This window comes from Jaculus jaculus, chromosome 8 (genome assembly GCF_020740685.1).
Source record: "Jaculus jaculus isolate mJacJac1 chromosome 8, mJacJac1.mat.Y.cur, whole genome shotgun sequence".
Lineage (NCBI taxonomy): Eukaryota > Metazoa > Chordata > Mammalia > Rodentia > Dipodidae > Jaculus > Jaculus jaculus.
Window position 1 is genome coordinate 4,903,801 of NC_059109.1, and position 20,775 is coordinate 4,924,575.

Consider the following 20,775-nt stretch of genomic DNA (forward strand, 5'->3'; position numbering starts at 1 on the left):
CAGGTCTGCCACAAGTTCAGCAGGTGAACCCCATCCGGCCTGACTCCCCAACATGGCCTCTGGGTCCAGCGTAGTCAGGAAAAGAAGCCATTCTCCGGAACACTGAGCACGTTCGGGATGGTGGTCCGCTCCGGTCTCCAGGCATGTTTGGGAAGCAGGGACGGGAGCAGCCCAAGGCATCTTCAGGGTCTTCCGGTCAGCGCTGCCAACGGTGGGCTGCTCCGAGGAAGCTGGAGTGTGGGCTGTGACCTTCAGTCTGGGCTCTGCCGGTCCTGACTTATGGTGTCCTGGGGGTAGAACAGGAATATATATACACATACACACACATACAAATATATATACATATCTATACACATACTACACACATGTATATCTATACATACACACACACACGTGGGTCCCATGCTGCAAGCAACAGCCTTCCTACCCGCCCCCCCAATACCCCACACCGGCACTACCTCTGTGTCTTTGCTCTGGTAGCCCCTCTGGTCAGTGTTCACCCGCCCACCTCCGACCATCAGAGCCAGCCCCTGCCGCGTTCTGGACCTCCTGGGTGCAGCCTGCTTCTCTAGCCTCAGCACCTACTCCTTTGGCACATGACTGCTACGTAATGTTATCGGCAAACTTTTGTCTCTTCCACCAGAGAATGGAGACTTTGAGGACAGAAGCCCTCCAGCTCCTCCCAGAGCAGCAGGTGGGGCAAGTCCAAATCTACTGGTTGAACTTGCGAGTGAAGAGACGAATGAACAGACGGATGGATGAATGATTAGTAAAACCCGAAGATGGAGTTAGGGAAACTGATACCAGAACTAAAACTTCCCCGATTCTCCCGCCTCGGCCTCCTAAGTGCTAGGATTAGAGGTGTGCACCGCCATGCCCGGCTTCATAATTCTTTTTCTTAAAAATAGTTTATTTGCTGGTTGTGGTGGCGCACCCTGGTAGGAAATTGCTGAAGAGGCAGAGGCAGGAGGATCAGGAGTTTGAGGCCAGCCTGGGCTAAGAAAAAAATAGTTTATTTAGCCAGGCATAGTGGTAGCACACGCCTTTAATCCCAGCACTTGGGAGGCAGAGGTAGGAGGATCGCCATGAGTTAAAGGCCACTCTGAGACTACATAGTGAATTCCAGATCAGCCTGGGCTAAAGCGAGACCCTACCTCAAAAACAATAAATAAATAAATAAATAAATAAAAATAAATACAGAGGCTGGAGAGATGGCTCAGTGGTTAAAAGCACTTGCTAGAAAAGCCTGACGGCCTGGGTTTAATTCTCCAGTACCCACATAGAGGCAGCCACAAAAAGTGACGCAAGTGTCTGGAGTTCATTTGCAGTGGCAGGAGGCCCTGGTGTATCCATTCTCTCTCTCTGTCTCTCTCTCTCTGCTTACAAATAAATACATATATAAATAAATATTTTTAAAGTGAAAAGTATATAAAATAAATTTTAAATTAAAAAATCTGTTTACTGATAAAAATGTGCACGTGGACCCATACTTGCAGACTGGGGTGGAATCAAGAAGATGCTAACTATGGGGGTCAAGCTGCAAGGGTTAGGAGGAGGTCGTCGTGGTTTAGAAGGGTCACTGAACACTGCAGCCCGGAGGCGGCATTTGACCCGGACCCTGAAAGTTCTAACTGAGCAGGGGAGGGGGAGTCGGTAGACCCCAGCGTAGACTACACCTGTTGTCACTCATGCCAGGGCCTCCCTGCCCTCTCTCACCAGCTGGGTCTTCCTGGACAGGAAGTGGGCGTAACTGTGTCCACTGTACTGGCCCCTGGAGCGCATGAGGCTGCAGATGGCGCAGCCGTGGCTGCCGCTGAATTTGTTGAGCAAGCCAAACGCACAGGGTGAGGGGCTGTTGGCGAGGCTTCCATCTCCCTTGGGGACACGGGCCTTCTGCTCGTACAGGACGGTCACCAGCTTCCTGAGGGACGCATCCGAGAACTTATACAAGAATCTTTTGAAGCTGGGGTGCCGCCGGATCTGGAGAGAGAGGTGAAGGCAGGCTCTTAGCGTGGCTGGCGGAGTGCCTCCCTCCCCAGCCTGCTCCCTGGTGCCCTGGGTGAGCTCCCCTTCATGGCACCCCTCCACCACCCAGCCTCACGGCTGCCAAGCCCAGCTCACAGCAGGACAAGGCGGGAAAGCAAAGAGCGGGTGGTTAGACGCATAACCAGTGCTTGATAGAACATGACCCTCTGAGCCTTTGTGTGGCCATCTGTAAAATGGGAGCAATAAGAATTCTTCCCTAGGATTGTTGGGGGGTAGAAACGAGACAACCTATGCTAAACATCTAGTGTCACTTCAAGGCTCCGCCAACCAGCTCCTTCCAGGACATGGAGGTGGGTGTCCCTGGGGCACACTCAGGGACAAGGAAGGACTTGGGTGCAGGTAATTTCTTTGTGAACTGATCCCAGACATGTTGATGGGAAATGAGGTGAGGCCTCGGGGCAAGGGCGACACATACATACAAAGTGCCTCCCAGTGAGGGTCTTCACGCACCCACTCCCAACGGTCACTAGAGGAGGCTGTTCTTGGGGGAACCATGACATGTGGATCTTGCCAGAGTGGCTCTGGGGTACTGGGCAATGAGATACAGTACTAGTGACTGGGGTTTAGCAAGACGTGAGTAAGGAGCCAACCCCCACACACGTGGGACCTGGGTGTCAACCTGAGCAGGCAGCGAACCTTCTGCTGGAAGGAAGGTCACAGCAACTCACGGGTGTGGCTAATGATAGCATGGAACGGGACCTTGCAGCCAAGGGGTTGAGCTGCAGGATTAGAGGGAGCAAAGGGAGACTTGACCTCCAAACTGGGCTTTCAGGCTGGGGGAAGCCATGGTTCCACATGAACACTGGATTATTTTATCATTTATTTATTTATTTAATTTGAGAGAGAGAGAATGGGCACACCAGGGCACTGCAAATGAACTCCAGATGCATGGGCCACCTTGTGCAGCTGGCTTTATGTGGGTCCTGGGGAACCGAACCTGGGTTCTTTGGTTTTGCAGGCAAGAGCCTTAACCATGAAGCCATCCCTCCATCCCCAACACTGGGCTACTTTAAACTAACATTCACCTATCTGCCACGTGTCTGCGTTTTCTACATAGACACTAAGCTTACAAAAGAGGAAACTAGCCGGGCGTGGTGGCGCACGCCTTTAATCCCAGCACTCGGGAGGCAGAGGTAGGAGGATCGCCATGAGTTCAAGGCCACCCTGAGACTCCATAGTGAATTCCAGGTCAGCCTGGGCTAGAGTGAGACCCTACCTCGAAAAATCAAAAAAAAAAAAAAAAAGAGGAAACTGAGGCTCAGAGAGATCAAAGGACGTGACCAAGGTCACCTGGAGGCGGGGACTAAACCTACGTCTCAGGGTCAGGAAGGTAGAACCCCAGCAGTGGGGAGGACCAAGGGCTGCTCACCTGGTTCCCTAACTCGCCATCCACCTCTAGTAGAAGGGCCACCAGCCTGTGTATCATGAGCTCCTCTGCAAAAAGGGAGGATGAAGAGAGGATGAGGAGGTGACGCCTTGCCCCCACGACAGAACGCTGCATCGGCACAGACTTTTCCTTTTTTAGTTTTCGGGTTTTTTTTGTTTTTTTTTTTCAAGGTAGGGTCTCGCTCTCACCCAGGCTGACCTGGAATTCACTCTGCAGTCTCAGGCTGGCTTCAAACTCACGGCGATCCTCCTACCTCTGCTTCCTGAGTGCTGGGCTAAGGCGTGCGCCACCACGCCGGGCCCCAGCCCAGCCATTCTTAATAACCCATCAGTTGCAATGAGTGAGGGCGACACTTCCCTCCACCAGCGCTGGGGCCTGACCAGCTTCGCGTGGGTAGTAGTTTGGGGGGAACCTTGGCCTGCGACCTCGCTAAGCTGCACGGGACAGGTGGGAAAACCGAAACCTCCCAGTCTCTGAAGGCATAGGAGCTGCTAGCCAGAACCCGAGTTCGAGTTCTGCTGCTGTGAGCGAGGGTCACCAACAAACACCTGCCGGGCCAGTCGGGACAAACTGTCGGTGGTAGAAACGTCCATGCCAGTGAGATCGACAAATACTCCCAACTGTCCCCTTCCCGCAGCCGCAAAGAGAGCCCCGCGTGCCCACCTTCCGCTGACTGTGAGGGCACAGCGAGCTGGGGTTTCATATGATGCGCTTGAGGAGCCCAAGGTGGAAGATCAAGCCGCGGCTCACAGAACAGACACGAGCCCAGCAGCCCCCATGCAAAGGGCGCCTCCCCACCCCCTCCCCAGTGCAGGGTCTCCCGAGTGCTTTCCATTTTCTCTCAGCCTTGGCTTTGAGCAGAGGAGACGCCCCCAAGGTGGAGGAGGCGGTACTCACTGGATTCAGGGGCTCCCTCCAGCCAAGGCTCCTCATCTGGAGTGTGGCTTCCAGCCGGGGAGGCGGCTTCTAAGCCAGCAGCAGCCTGTGCTCCCAGGGCAGCTGCCGGCTCGCGGAACTCCAGGTCCTCTGGATCTGCTTGGGAAAGACTCGGTGTGAGATTTTTATTTTTATTTATTTTAATTTTTATTTATTTATTTATTTGAGAGAGACAGAAGAGAGACAGACACAGAGAGAAAGACAGATAGAGGGAGAGAGAGAAAATGGGCACGCCAGGGCTTCCAGCCTCTGCAAATGAACTCCAGACGCGTGCGCCCCCTTGTGCATCTGGCTAACGTGGGACCTGGGGAACCGAGCCTCGAACCGGGGTCCTTAGGCTTCACAGGCAAGCGCTTAAGCGCCAAGCCATCTCCCCAGCCCAGATTTTTATTTTTTTTTTTACATCTGGCTGGGTCCTCCCCGCTGAGCCCCACCCCACCTCAGAAGGAATTTCAGAACTTTTCTTCCTTCCACTGCACAGTCTAGAATAGTGTACTTAAAAAAAAAATAGCATGAGTGCTGCAGAGATGACTTAGTGGTTAAGGTGCTTGCCTAAGAAGCCTAAGGACCCAGGTTTGATTCCGCAGGACCCACATAAGCCAGATGCACAAGGGGATGCATGCGTCTGGAGTTTGTTTGTGGTGCTCTGTCTGCCTGCCTCTCTCTCTTTCTCTCTCTCACTCTCTCTCTCTCTCACACACACACATATGTTTTTGTTTTTGTGGTAAGGTCTCACTCCAGCCCAGGCTGACCTGGAATTCACTATGTAGTCTCAAAGTAGACTTGAATTCAAGGCAATTTTCTTACCTCTGCCTCCCGAGTGCTGGGATTAAAGGCGTGTGCCACCACATCCAGCTTTAAAATATTTTTTAAATGTTTAAAATATTTATTGATGAGGCTGGGCATAGTGGTACACGCCTTTAATCCCAGCACTCACAGAGGTAGATGGATCGCCGTGCGTTCAAGGCCACCCTGAGACTACATAGTGAATTCCAGGTCAGCCTTGGCTAGAGTGAGACCCTACCTTGAAAAACCTAATATATATATGTATATATATATATTTGTTTATTTGACAGAGAAAGAGGGAGAGAAAGAGAGAGAATGGGCGTGCCAGGGGCTCCAGGCACTGCAAACGAACTCCAGACGCATGCACCCCCTTGTGTATCTGGCTTATGTGGGTCCTGGGGGAATCGAACCTGGGTCCTTTGGCTTTGTAGGCAAACACCTTAACTGCTGTCATCTCTGCAGCCCTCATGCTATTTTTTTTTTAACTATACTATTCCAGACTGTGCAGTGGAGGGAATTGTGGAGGAAAGAAAAGTTCTGAAATCCCTCCAGCACAAATATTTTTTTTAAAAAACAAAAGCGTGGCATGAGCACTGGGTCCCCCTTCCCCTTTGACCCTGAGACCCCAGTCAGCTTGCTTGGACTTCACCTCTCCCCTGGGTGCCAAGTGGAAGTCAGAAGACAGGCCTCACGGGTTGCGAGGTCAGATATGGGTCAGTGGCACACAGGAGTCACCCATGCGTCACTGCAGTCAAAGCATGCAAGCCAGGCTAGACTTTCTGCCTACCAACCAGGGTCTATTTTGGTTGGCTTTCTGGGTGACTCTGGGGATGGGGTCTCTCCTCTGCCCCCCAACTCTGCCCAGATCAGAGAGCACACGATGGAAGCCTGTCTCTGTTGCCACAGCAACAGCGGACCTGCTAACCTGAGCAGCTAGGGACAGAGGCCCTGTGGCCACCCACACACAGGGGCAGAAAGCTGTGCTTCCTGGGTGGCCGAGCTTCTGGACCCGCGGTTCTCGAAGCCTCGGCAGCCTCCATTCTCTTGGACTCCTTGGAGATGTGTTTCTTGTGGGAAAAAGCTCTGCGGAAACTGGACTTTCTCTCCTGCGATTTCCTCCTGCAGGCTGGGGCCAGGCTTTCTAGAGCCACCTCTGCCTCCTGGACTCGAGGTGGCTATGGGAAAGAAGAGGGAAACTGAGTCAGGGCCCCTGACTTTGAGGAGGTTGCAAGTGAGCTGAGGGCTAGTGGGTGTGACCCCCAAGGAGAGTGTGGTCTGGAGCTGGCAGGGGCTTTCAGAAGCAGCAGAGAGGGGTGGTCTGAGGTCCCAAGGGGCAGAAGTGGCTGGAGGTGGGGGCGGCTCCCTCACCTGCTCTCCCTCCGGTTCCTCCGTACTTTTGAGTAGGACGAGAATCTGCTGCATGAATTCTCCTGGAAAAAAAAAAAAAAAAGACTGAGCTGCTTACAAAACGCCTTCCAGGGCCAGCCTTCATTCCCAGGGGGCCAGGCCTGCATAGCCAGGGCCGCTCCAGGGTGCTGTGAGCGCATCAGAGCGGGGGTCCTTGGAGCATCACTGCCTCTCACCAACAGGAGCCTTGGGCTAGATGTGGCTCTGCCTGAGGAAAAAGGGACCTGGTCCCTCAGCTTGCGCCTTCCTCATCTCAGCACTGTACGCCCTTCCCAACTCCTTTTCTAGGCACTTATTATTATTATTATATTATTATTATTATTATTTAGAGTGAGTGAGTGAGAGAGAGAGACAGAGTGAACTGGCAGGCCTTAGCCCCTGCAAACTCCAGACGCTTGCGCCACCTAGTGGGCGTGTGCGATCTTGCACTTGCCTCACCTTTGTGCATCTGTCTTACATGGGATCTGGAGAGTTGAACATGGATCTTTAGGCTTTGCAGGCAAGTGCCTTAACCACTAAACCATCTCTCCAGCCCTTTTTCTTTTTGTTTTGTTTTGTTTTGTTTTTCGAAGTAGGGTCTCACTCTAACCCAGGCTGACCTAGAATTCACTATGTAGTCTCAGGCTGGCCTCAAACTCACAGCGATCCTCCTACCTCTGCCTCCCAAGTGCTGGGATTAAAGGTGTGCACCACCATGCCCGGCCCTCAAAGAACATTTTCTATAAAAGTCATATTAGGGCTGGGGATATGACTCAGTAGTCAAAAGTGCTTGCTTGCAGAACCTGCCAGCCTGGGTTAAATTCCTCAGTACTCTCATAAAGCCAGATGTACAAGGTGGCGCATATGCCTGGATTTTGTTTGCAGTGGCAAGAGGCCCTGGCATGCCGTCTCTCTCTCTCTCTCTCTCAAATAACTTTTAAAAATTAAATATTTAAAATAATCATATTACATAGGGAAAGGCAGGATCGTTAACTGTAGGATCAGTTTGGTGTGGGAGCCCATGCCTGAAATCCCAGCTCTCTGGAGGCTGAGGCAGGACAATAGTGAGCTTGAGGCCAGCCTGAGCTACACAGCCAGACTCTGTTTCATAAATAAAATAGGGCTAGGGAGATGTCTCAGCAGTTAAAAGGCATTTACTTGCAAAGCCTGCTGGCCCAGGTTCAGTTCCCCAGTACCCATATAAAGCCAGCTGATGTGTCTGGAGTTCATTTGCAGCAGCAAGAGGCCCTGGTACACCCATATTCATTCATTCTCCCTCCCTCCCCACCTCTCTCCCTGGCAAACAGACAAATAAAAATATTTTTTGGGCTGGAGAGCTGGCTCAGAGGTTGAAGCACTTGCTTACAAAGTCTGATGGCCCAGGTTCAATTCCCCAGAACCCACATAAAGCCAGATGCACAAAGTGGTGCATGTGTCTGGAGTTTGTTTGTAGTGGCTGGAGGCCCTGGCACACCTATTCTCTCTCTCTCTCCCTCCCTTCCTCTCATTTCACACGCACAAATCTCTCTTTTTCTTAATTTTTTTTGTTTATTTATTTGAGAGTGACAGAGAGAGAGAGAGAGAGAGAGAGAGAGAGAGAGAGAGAGAGAGAGAAAGGGAATGGGTGTGCCAGGGCCTCCAGCCACTGCAAATGAACTCCAGATGCGTGCGCCCCCTTGTGCATCTGGATAACGTGGGTCCTGGGGAATCGAGCCTCGAACCTGGGTCCTTAGGCTTCATGGGCAAGCGCTTAACCGCTAAGCCATCTCTCCAGCCCACATACAAATATCTCACAAACAAGTAATTAAAAATATTTTTTTAGATAACAATAAAGACAACCTTTCCAGATGTGCAGACATGACAATGGACACCAAGCCTGGCTTTGCCTGCAGTGAGTGTAAGAGCGCTTTCCGATGGCTGAGCTCCCCTTCTCTGCGCTCCCCTTCTCTGCTCCCCTTCTCTGAGCTCCCCTTCTCTGCGCTCCCCTTCTCTGCTCCCAAGCCCTCGGAGGCCTCTTCACCCCATTCTCAAGCAGGCGCTCCAGCAACAGTGAGCAGCAGCTCACAAGAGCAGGCTGCAAACAGCCTCTGTCCCCAAGGCCCTAGAGGCCTAATTCACCTAGAGCTTCCGACAGCCCTCGCGAGGAAGTCCTACGCCAAGCGTCACCTTGTAGGTGCAGAAACCGAGGCCAGAAGCAAAGCTGCCTCCCCAGGCTGCAGTTCCCAGAGGGGGTCTGGAGGGCCTCAACCGCCCCATCCTCCTGGCATTAGTTTCTCTTCCTCAAGGGGGGGCATGAGTCAGGCCAGGTTCCCCCAAGAAACAGGGCACTCACTGGATTCTGAGGCTCTGTCCGGCAACTCTGAGGGTCTTTGGCAACCACCTTGGGTGGGACGTTCAGAGGGACGTGGGCCATCGTCGTCTGGAGACAAGACCTCATGGAGGCTGGGTGCTTCTGAACCTGGAGAGCAGAGTGGCATGGCAGGTGCACTGCTTCAACCTGCGGCTGTTGGCTATGCCCAGCAGCTGCTGACCCTAGGGAGGAGCGCCGGGACGCATGGCACTGGGCCTGTGCTGTGCTGTGCTGTGCCTGGGCTCCAGTTCAGGGATTACAATTAAGCTATCTTGCCTCTCTGCACCTCCACACAACAGGCTTTCCTGAGCTTACTGCCTCTTCTTTGTGGTCTTTTTTAATAGTAACATTATCATCAATATTTTGAGAGAAAGAAGGAGAGAGAGAGAGAGAGAGAGAGGAGAGAGAGAGAGAGAATGGACATGCCGGGGCCTTCATCCTGCTGCAAATGAACTCCAGATGCGTGCGCCCCCTTGTGCACACGTGCGGCATTGCACGCTTACATCACTGTGCATCTGGCTACGTGGGACCTGGAGATTTGAACATGAGTTCTCAGGCTTCACAAGCAAGCAAGCATGTTAGCTGCTAAGCCACCTCTCCAGCCTGCCTGTGATTTCTTTCTTTCTTTCTTTTTTTCTTTATTTGTTGTGGTTTCTTAAACTTCTGCCATCGTGCTAGCTTGATCCAAGCCAGTAATAGGCAGGACCATGGCTGGAACTTCTCCCTGAACGACAGCCTCCCTCTGGTGACCTGAAATCCCTCTTCTGGAGACCTGGGCCCTGGGATACCCTCCTCTCTAAGCCAGAAGTTAACCTTGGTCAAGGTAACCTGTCAGGCCAGTACTTGAAACAATTCCATCCTTTCCTCCACTAGTTCTGGCTCTAGCTTTGATAGGCCACCTGACCATGACATATCACTGCATTTTTTTTTTTACTATTTTTTAAATAATTAATTGATTGACTTGAGCAAGAAAGAGGCAGAGGGAGGGAGAGACAGAGAACGGACGTGCCAGGGTCTCCAGCTGCTGCAAACAAACTCCACATGCATGCACCACCTTGTGCATCTGGCTTACGTGGGTCCTTGGGAATTGAACCTGGGTACTGTGGCTTTGTAGGCAAGTGACTTAACCACTAAGCCATCTCTCCAGCCCACTATTTTTTTTAATTTGTATTTGTGTAAGGGGTGTGGTTATACATGTGGTCATGTGAGCACGTGTGTGTGTGTGTGTGTGTGTGTGTGTGTGTGTGTGCATGGGCATGCACACATGGTGAGGCCAGAGGACACCTCAGGAATGTCATCCACCTCTTTGTTTTTTGTTTGTTTTTCCAAGACAGGGTCTCACTGTAGACCACGTTGACCTGGGACTCTCTCTGTAGTCCCAGGCTGGTCTCAAACTCATGGTGGTCCTCCTACCTCAGCCTGGAGCTCACCTTTTAGGCCAGACTGGCTGGCCAGTGAGCCGTGGAGCTCCATCTCCACCTCCCCAGTGCTGAGGTTACAGGCACCTGCCATCACATTCAGCCTTTATGTGGGTTCTGGGGATCGAACTCAGGTTGTCATGTTTACGAGGCAGGCCCTTTACCACTGAGCCACCTCCCTAGCCTAAAGGTATCATTATGCACACAGTTCCTAAGTGAACGGAAGGATGACACACAGATATGCAATCAGAAAACAGCCAGAAATCTGAGGCAGAGAGGGAGGGTGACATACTGCTGTTGGGAACCCAAGTCTTTGCCAACCCTCTGGCTGCAGAGGCGTGGGTAGGTGGAGACCCTTGTACAGAATCCCCCTCCAGTGGGCTGCCTGCACCTAAGAGATTGTGTGTGGGAGATCGTCCATCAGTCCTTCTCCACCCCTCCCCCACCCCGGTGCAGCTCTCTCCCACACTGCTTACTTAAGGCCAAGTGTGAATGTCAGAACGAGGCTACCCACTCCCAGCCCTGGGAAGGTTCCAGAGCTGGAGGCAGCTGCATTGTCGCTATGGCAACTGACAGAGCCTGCTCACCATGGCTGCTGGAGGTGGAGCAGGTCCTGTGGCCACCAACACACAGGGGCAAGAAGCCTGGCCTCTTGGGTGGCCGGGTTTCTGGGCTGGGGGCATCGGCCGGGCCTGTCCTCCTGAGCTCCTCCAAGCCAGGCTTTCTGAAGGAGAAAGCTTTCTTGAGGCTGGACCTCTTCTCTTGGGATTTCCTCCTGGACCCCGGGGTTGGGTTTTGTGAAGTCACCTCTCTTAGAGGGGCTTGTCCTTGCTGCGGGTGAGAAGAGGCAAACCGAGTCAGGCCACTCACCTTAAATAGAGGGAAAGAGCTGCCCCACGTGAACACAGCCCCCAAATCCCAGGGTGGTGCGTGGGTTGGGGGGGCGGTGCAGGGACTGGAGAAGGACTGGTGGGGAACGAACCAGGAGAGGCAGCGGCCCTGTGTTGGGAAGCTTGCTCCTCACCTCTTCTTCCAAGTGGTCTCCTGCTTTCTTGAGCAATTCCACGATCCTCCGGATGACCTCGTCCGCTGGAAGAGAGCGTGCACACCCATCACCCCGGAGTGCAGAGAGAGTGCTCCACTCCTGCCCTGGACTTCTGACACCAACGTGGCCGCGCTGTCGCCAGGTGAGGGGCCCAGAATACTCCTTGGGTTGTGCAGGGCAAAGACACCACCCGTCCCAGGCCTGTTCTTCTGGGAGAGGATTGGCTGAACCACAGGGGGAGGGTTGTGAGCCAAAGCCCATTTTATACTGGGAATTCCGGGCATATCCCACCTATACCCTGCTATGCCTTTGAATTTCACAGATCTGTGAGTTCTGTGAGGTGCACACACCCTTGGCTAAGTCTCCACCTCTATCCCCTTCCCTGTGAAATGTGGATCATGGGCTGGGGCCGTAGTTCAGTGGTTAAAGGCACTTGTTTGCAAAGCCTGCTGGCCCTGGTTTGATTCACCAGTACCCACATAAATCCCATTGCACAATGTGGAGCATGCACCTGGAGTTCATTTGCAGCACCAAGAGACCCTGATGTGACCATTCTCATTCATTCTCGCACACTCTTTCTCTCTCTCTAATAAATAAAGGTTGGAGAGACAGCTTGCTTAGTGGTTAAGGCATTTGCCTGCAAAGCCAAAGGACCCAGGTTTGATTCCCCAGGACACACGTAAAGCCAGGTACACAAGGTGGCACATGCATCTGGGGTTTATTTGCAGCAGGCAGAGGCTCTGGCGCACCCATTCTCTCTATCTACCTCTTCCTCTCTTTCTCACTATCTCAAATAAATAAATAAATATAAATATCTGGACGCAGTGGTGCACGCCTTTAATCCCAGCACTAGAGAGGCAGAGGTAGGAGGATCACCATGAGTTCAAGGCCGCCCTGAGACTATATAGTGAATTCCAGGTCAGCCTGGGCTAGAGAGAAACCCTACCTTGAAAAAACAAACAAAAAATAAAGAAAGAAAGAAAGAAAAATAATAATATTAAAAAGGAGAGAGAGATGTGGATCATAACTGCTGATGAGCTTCCCCTAAAGGGACAGGATTAGAAACACTCCGCTTCACTACGTAGTCTCAGAGTGGCCTAGAACTCATGAGGTCTTCTGCCTCCCGAGTGCCAGGATTAAAGGCATGGGCCACCATGCCTGGCCAGAAACACTGAAAGGCCAAGTGATCGTCCAACCTGCAGGTTTCTAGTGCAGAGAAACGGCAGATTCCAGCCCCACCCAAGGCGCAGAGGGAAGGGCATCAGCTGGCTCAGGGCAGCTTGCCACACTGCTGCCCTCACTGCACCCCAAGCCTTTAAGAGCAGCCACACACAGCACAAGTTCTTCCTCCAGTAGCTCCGGTTGGCCTCACCCAAGGACAGTGTGCCCAGTCTGGCCTCTGCCAGCTTCCAACGGGCAATTTTCACAAAAGCTATACAAACAAGAGTCCCTTTGCTGGGCGGGCTGGCTGCAGGGCCGCCCTCGCCCCTACTCTCTGCCCTCTCACCCACAAATCCTGTTTGGCTTCTCGTGCCGTGACTCAGCCGACAAGGGCGTGTCCTCTCGGGTAAGAAATCATTAGCTGTGACGTAACTAAACGTTCCACAAAATGACCTACAAACTGCCTTCTGGTTATTCCCTCTGGCTGCCGCATGGCTCTTGCTTGCTCTAGCTTTTAAAGATTTTATTTTCATTTATTTATTTACTTATTAGAGAGAGAGAGAGAATAGGTGCACCAGGGCCTCCAGCCACTGCAGATGAACTCCACACGCTGGCGCCACCGTGTGCGTCTGGCTTACGTGGGTCCTCAACAATAGAACATCGGTCCTTAGGCTTCGCAGGCATGTGCCTTAACCCCTAAGCCATCTCTCCAGCCCTGCTCTAGCTTTGAAAATACGGCTGCTCTGTCTGAGTGTGGTGGTGCATGACTTTAATCACAGCAGCACTCAAGAGGCTGAGGTAGGAGGATCACTGAATTCAAGGCCAGCCTGAGCTACAGTGAGATCCTACCTAAATACACACACACACACATACACACACACACACACACACACACACACACGGCAGGAGAAATAGCTCAGTTACTAAAGGCACTTGCTTATAAAGCCTGACATCCCAGGTTCAGCTCCCCAGTAGACAGATGCACACAGTGGCACATGCATTTGGAGTACTTTTGCTGCGGCAAAAGGCCCTGCTGTGTTCTTGAACTCTCTCTCTTTCAAATAAGTAAATAAATAAGAGTAAGAGGTTTGTGAGCCAGGTGTGGTGCTCACGCCTCCATCTATCTATCTATCTATCCATCCATCCACCCATCCATCCATCTACAAATATACTTTTTTTAAAATTTTTATTTGAGAGAAAGAGGCAGAGAGAGAATGGGTGCACCAGGGCCTTCAGCCACTGAAAACGAACTCCAGATGCGTGGTGGTGCATGCCTGTAATCCCAGCCCTGGGGAGGCAGAGGCAGAAAGATCCCTAGTGCTCATTGGCCATGCAGCGCAGCCTCCTGGGTGAGCGCCAGGCCAGTGAGAGACTCTACACAAAGGTGGACAGCGTTTCTGAAGATGCCACCTGAGGTTCTTCTCTGGTCCCAACATGTGTGTGTGTGTGTGTGTGTGTGTGTGTGTGTGCATCTACACACATGCCTTTATACACATGAGCACGTGCATGCATGTATACATGTTCTTAGGGAAAAATGAAATAAAGCCAGTTTCATACACAACCATGATACCAATATCACTCCTAACAAATCAGTACTAATAGCTTTCCAATAAGAAATGGCTATATAGGTCTGAAGAGATGGTATTAAAGATGTACACCACTACCCCAGACCATACATATATATACATGTATATGTATGTATATATGTGTATATATATATATATTTTTTTTTATTCGGGCTGAATTTACTATGTAGTCTTAGGGTGGCCTCAAACTTACAATGATCCTTCTACCTCTACCTCCCAAGTGCTGGGATTAAAGGTGTGCGCCACCAGGCCTGTCTATTTTTTTTTCCATTTATTTGAGAGAGAAAGAGGCAGAAAGAATGTGTGTGTCAGGGCCTCTAGCCACTGCAAACAAACTCCAGACACATGCGCCCCCTTGTGCATCTGGCTTACATGGGTCCTGGAGAATCAAACCTGGGTCCTTTGGCTTTGCAGGCAAGCACCTTAACTGCAGAGCCATCTCTCCAGGCCCTGTATTTTTAAACAATCTTTAGGCAGTAGTGCTTTGCCAGAAGCCCTTCTAGTACGCAGGCCTCCCTGCTATTTGACGGTAGAATAAGTACACCTAACCAGGAGCACAGAATGGGCAGGGAAATTCCCGTGCTCACTTTGAGAGTCACCCTTCCAGGTGTCTGCGGCCATACACCGTAGCCCTTCTCATTTGGTGACAGTGACATGCACATAGGCAAAAAAGGGTGTTGGCAATTTGAACTCACGGTCAGGTTTTCCAAGGTCCTCTTCTGACGAGGGACCTACAGCTTGGGAAGAACCATCAGAGGGTCCGGCGTCACCTCCTTCGATGCGCGCAGTGTGGGGGAGTTCTAAACATGGTCTCCCTGAAACAAACGAGTGCGTGAATGAGAGCCTCCATCAAAGGCACTCTTCTGAGCTGGGCGTGGTGGCGCACGCCTTTAATCCCAGCAATCGGGAGGCAGAGGTAGGAGGATCGCCATGAGTTCGAGGCCACCCTGAGACTACATAGTGAATTCCAGGTCAGCCTGAGCTAGAGCAAGACCCTGCCTCGAAAAACCAAGAAAAACAGACATTCTTCTGACACTGATCCACACTTGAGAGTGGTCCCCAACTTCACAGAGCAACGGGCCTGGCTGTGGCCAGCCCCACGCCTAACCAAAGTCAGGATGTCTGGTTTGAAACAGGGCTGCCTCAGGCCAGGCTCCCCGCCCACAAGATCTCCCTGAAGTCGCCTTCTTGTCAAAGCCTGAGGGCACTGGCACTCTGTCTCCATGCCTCCAGGCCAAGGCCAAGGCCCCGCCATGGAAGCAGAGGAGCAGTCACCCGGCCACTGGGCAACAGAACCAGCTAGCAAGGCACCTGGAGACCTGTTCTCTCCTTCACCAACCAGAAAGAGTCCAGGGCAGCCACTGGCCGAAAAACCACACAGCAGTTTCCCGACAGAGCCAGGCCTGGACGGAGCCGTGCCGCCCAGGGGACAGTGGGGTGCGAGGCGGGCTCCCCTGCCCTGCGCAGCTCCTCACCTTCCTCACATCTCAGAGTGCCTAACGCTGCCAGCCGTTGTGTGCCAAGCACCTTCATGTGAGCCACGCTACCCAGGAGATGAGCAACTTGACTCCTTGTTATTTTTGTTTTGTTTTTGTGGATTTGAGAAGAAGAAGGAGAAGGAGGAGGAGGAAGAGAAAGAGAAAGAAAGACAAAGAGAGAGAAAGAGAAGAAGAGAAAGAAAAAGACAAGGACTCGGAGAGAGGACAGCCACCAAGGCGTCCAGTCTGCAGAATGGCGCAATGGCTGATGTTTGGCCTCAAGGGCACAGCTCATGGAGCTGTTTGACCTCACACAAATGCCCCCCACGGTCCATGTCTGCTCTCTGCTGAGAGATTTAGGGAGAAAGCTCAGGGCCCCTGGGCCTCAGGACAGGACAGCGGAATGACCCCCAGGAACCTGTGGTCTGCTCACCCCTGCGAGCCAGCCCCAGGTCCATCTCCTTGGCACAGGTGGCCATGGGCAAGGTGGGCAGTGCATCCTCTTGGCCTCGGGCCCCCAGGCCCTGGACCCCCTTGGGTTCCTCAGCACCAGGTTTCCCATGACCGCGTTTTCTTTGGCTAGTCCTCTTGTCCTGGGCTTTCATCCTGATGGCTGGCTCCTCTCGGGGCTCCGTGGGCTCCTCTGTTCCCTTGGGCCTCCTTCTGGCCTTTTCTGTGGGCTCCTCAAGGCCCGTCCTCATCAGGAGAAAGTTTACCACGGCCTTCAGCCAGCTGGGCATTTTGTCCTTCTTGGGGTCTTCTTGGGGCCCCTGTTGGCTTGGGAGAGAGTGCCTCACCTCCTCCAGAGGCAGGGCGGCGGCCTCCGCAGGCAGAGCTGCACCCCCAGGCCTCGCGGCCCCATCGCTGGCCGCCCTGCGCAGTGCCCGCCTGCTGGAGGGCAGTGACCGATGCCAGCAGTTCCGGGACTCCGGGCCCTGCCTGAGGGGCTGTGACCTGTCCAGGGACTGGGTTCTCTTATCTTCTGGAGGCTTCTTTGAGCCCCTTGGGGTCTCCATTAGGCTACAAGTAAAACAAATAGCTCCCTTAGGAGAGGCCCGGGGGTAAGCCTCACCCCCGCCCCAGGCCCTTGCGGCTGAGCGGGCACCTCTTCTCCTGGGGATGCCCTCCCCAGACTGTCTGTGTCAAGTCCTCAACAACCCCAAAAGCGTGGAGGGGTCAAACCCTCATGGCCCAGAGGAGGAAACGGGTTTGAATTTTGCTGTGTGGGTCAGTGGCACCTCCAAGAGCGTCCCAAGGGAAGCCAGCCCAGCTGCTACCTTGGTCTCCTGAGATGACTTTGGGCTTGGGACTCCAGAACGAAGTGGCTTTGTGGTGCTCCAAGGCCACCAGGTTATGGGAAGTCTGTCTCAGCAGTGATAGGAAATTCACAGAGCCAGAAGCAAAGGCCAAGTTCTACCTCTCCCACCCCTGGGACCACAGCCAGCCCCTTGCACTATAGCTGGCCAGGCCCTGTTCTGCTCCAGGCCTGAATATTCTATATTCTCTCCCTCCCTCCCTCCCTCCCTCCCTCTCTCTCTCTCTCTCTCCCCCCCCTTCCCCCCTCTCTCTCTAATAAATAAGCGCCCTCACAGGCTGCTGTGGATGTCCCCCAGCTAGCTCAATCCATGGCCACCTTGAGCTTCTAACTGCTCAAGCTAATGATGCTGGTTTAGCCCATACCTTCTTCCTCTACTCCCACACCTGAGCCCTGGGCTAAAACCTACTGGCACCACTTACCTTCTGCCCCTCTTTCCTGTCCTCACTAGCCTCCCTGCTCCTCAGAGCATGTCATTCTCCTGCGTCCAATGTGTCCCTTACGCTCTGAGTCCACGTCCGTACAGTGGCTGTGGTCCCCACAGGGCCTCCCGCCCCCACTCCACACAGTTCTTCATGCCCTCTTTACAGATTCAGGCCTCCGTTGTGAGCCATTCCCTCTTTCTGGAACATTCATCCCCCTTAGCAGTCTATGGTTTGTCCTCTTACTTTCTTCAGGGCTAAAATGGCACCTTCTTGGGCTGGGGAGATGACTCAGTAGTTAAAATCCCTTGCTTGCAAAACCTGCTGGCCTGGGTTCAATTCCCTAGTGTCCATGTAAAGCCAGATGCACAAAGTGGCACAAGCATTTAAGCATTCGTTTGCAGGGACAAAAGACCCTGGAGTGCCTATCTTCTCTCTCTTTCCAAAGAAACAGAAACTTAAAAAAAAAAAATAGCACCTTTCAGGCTGGAGACATAGCTTAGTGGTTAGGGGGCTTGCCTGCAAAGCCTAAGGACCCACGTTCTACTCTCCAGATCCCACATAACCCAGACGCACAAGGTCACACATGCGCACAAGGTGGTACACGCATCTGGAGTTCAATTTCAGTGGCTGGAGGCCCTAGCATGCCAATTCTCTCTCTCTTGCCTCCCTCTCTTGTGCACTCTCTCATTAGGGGGAAAAAAAGGCTAGTCTGTTGAGCTTGCCTCAAAAAATAAAATAAGTAATTAAGAAATAGCACTTTTCAGGCTGGAGAGATGGCTTAGCCATTAAGGCGCCCACCAAGGGTCAGGGAAGAAAGAACAAAGGGAAGCACTTAGTTTTGCTCTCATTTACTTCCTTGTCAAACATTTACTATGTAGCCTCTCTGTGCTAGGAATCACGCTTTGTGGTACTGATAAAATCGGAAGCATGAGGCAGCATTTGTTTAAGAGATAACATTCTGATCTTATTGGGGGGTTGTCATGGTAGGGTCTCACTCTAGCCCAGGCTGGCCTTGAACTCACAGTGGATCCTCCTTTCTCTGCCTTCTGATTGCTGTCCTGGAGTTAAGGAATGTGCCACCATGCCCAGCAATATCCTGGTCTTTCCATATCTTATTTATTTGAGAGAAAAAGGCAGAGAGAAAGAGAATGAGAATGGGTTCCAGGGCCTCTAGCCATTGCAAACTAACTCCAGATGCATGTGCTACCTTGTGCATCTGGCTCGTGTGGGTACTAGGGAATCAAACCTGGGTCCTTAGGCTTTGCAAGCAAATGCCTTAACTGCTAAGCTATCTCTCCAGCCCTATTCTGGTCTTTTTTCTTCTTTAATGTGAGAGTGTGTGAGAGAGAATTGGCACACCACAGTCTCTAGCTATTGCAATAGAACTCCAGAGACATGCACCCCCTTGTGCATCTGGCTATCGTGGGATCTGGAGAGTCCAACATGAATCCTTAGTCTTCATAGGCAAGCACCTTAACTGCTAAGCCATCTCTCCAGCCCTATTCTGATCTTTAAACCAATATGCCCGGGCTGTGAGAGCAGGTGCCCTGCCCTCTCATGGGCTTAAGAGATGGCAAATTAGACCAAAGAGCTATGTGATTGTAAAATAGAAGTAAGCTGCGCCAGAAATATTGACTAAACAGTATGCTGGTTGCCTCTGCTAGCCTGGGCAAGTTCAATAACCAAACCTGAACACCACGGAACACACAGGACACGGTGCTGCGCTCAGCCCCGCTTCCTCCTTGGAACTTGGCTGGAGAGCTGTCCCGAGATGTCCTGTAGCACCCCACCCAGCTGATGGGAACAGAGGTGAAGCTGTCACTATGGAAACGGTTCCCACCATGGTGATGATAAGTACCTCCTTCTGCCCTTTCTGTAGAATGGCACCGGCTCAGCGCCTTACCCAGGGAGCACAGCTACCCCAGCCTTTGATCTTCCCCTGGGAAGACCCTTTCCAGGGTCCCCAAGGTCTCCTGGCTCCAAACCCAGAAATTCTTCCCACTGCAGCCTTCGATCCCACACCTGCCTCCTGGCAACTCTTCCAGGCCCCCGTGACCAAGCTCAGACCCACTCTCCCCCACCACTCTCACTGCTCCTCCTCAGGAATGTTCCAGAGACTGGCTCAGCCCCGGCTTGATTATGAAGAGAATGGCTGGTGGACCTCCACCCCGGGGAGACGCTACAGCTCCCATCTGTGTGTCCCTTAGACACATGCAGTCTCACCACCCTGAGAAACATATTTCAGTAAGATCAGCCTCATGGCCTCTGTATGGGCCATGGATCTTTCCAGATGTTCTCAGCTTGAAGTTTTCTCTATCTGGGATTTATCAAGGAAGGCTGGCTTTAAAAAAAAAATTATTTTCAGTTTTTTATTTACTTATTAGAGCCAGAGAGAGTGAGAATGGGCACATCAGGGCTCTAGCCACTGCAAATCAATTCCAGATGCGTGTGCCCCCTTGTGCATCTGGCTTATGTGGGTCCTGGGGAGTCGAACCTGGGCCCTTTGGCTTTGCAGGCAAGTACCTTAACCCCTAAGCTATCTCTCCAGCCCCAGCTGAGTAGTTGTTGTTGTTGTTGTTGTTTAATTTCTTCCCCTTTTTCTTGTTTTGAGCCCACACCTGCATCTGGTCTGCTGGGGCATCCCACCCTGGCCCAGACTTGAAGTCTCCCTGTATGGAAACCCAGCCCTTCCTGTAAACGTGGTTTATTGCCTTGACAGAGAGCGGAGTCCACAGCCGCCCAGAAACCCCGGGCTGATCTGCGGCTCACAGGACCCAGCTAAGACACGCAGCACTCCGGTGATGTGTCTAGCAACCACAAAGGACCAGAGGAGTCACACCAAGAAGCCCGCGCACGTGGTCGCCTTGGCTCATAACCGCCCTCGTCCGCGGGCGCATTCAGCCGCCCGGTTACTCTCCTGCCACCCACTGCGCCCTCTCCACGCCTGTCCTCCACCCAGCGGCCGTGGCGACGTGCCGGGGGGAAAAGCAAGACACACATGTCACTCCACAGACGCCCGTGCAGCACGTGTGGGACGCACCGCGTGTTCTATAAACCCGTACTCAGAACATCCCAAGTGTACAGGGTCAGACTTGCTATCTGTCCCCAGACTAAGAGCACTGAGGAAGACCAGGGCCACGGTGGTTCCCTGCTGTCCCCGTGCCTGGCCAGGCAGGCCCTGGGTGTTTATGGGATGAATAAATAGGGTGATGCACAGGCACGGTGTGAGCCCTTTCCCCTCCGTTACCTCATGTAACCTGCCAGGGCACCATCAAGCACACTGGCTGACAGGGGGAACCGGGACCCCGGGCCACTGAGACTGGCCCAAGGTTCTAGACCCGGGATCCGGGAGCTACCTTTGCCTGGGTTTCTCTTCTTTTCTTGCTCATATACCAAGTGGCCTCTCCTAAGTTCACACGCACCTACATTGTAACCCGTGCAAGATCACATGTCCAC

The 20,775-nt window shown here is 52.6% G+C and overlaps 1 protein-coding gene across 1 annotated transcript; it reads right to left on the reverse strand.

The window, feature by feature from the left end:
- Positions 1-167: 167 nt before the first annotated feature.
- Positions 168-16,595, reverse strand: Bnip5 (BCL2 interacting protein 5). The gene is made up of 11 exons (XM_045156088.1): positions 16,013-16,595; positions 14,797-14,916; positions 11,334-11,398; positions 10,897-11,140; positions 8,874-8,999; positions 6,524-6,585; positions 6,081-6,330; positions 4,331-4,465; positions 3,416-3,480; positions 1,717-1,980; positions 168-287 (listed from the first exon to the last, which is right to left on the reverse strand). The coding sequence occupies exons 1-11, from the start codon at positions 16,593-16,595 to the stop codon at positions 252-254; spliced, it is 1,950 nt and encodes a 649-aa protein (XP_045012023.1). The 3' UTR covers positions 168-251.
- Positions 16,596-20,775: the final 4,180 nt, after the last annotated feature.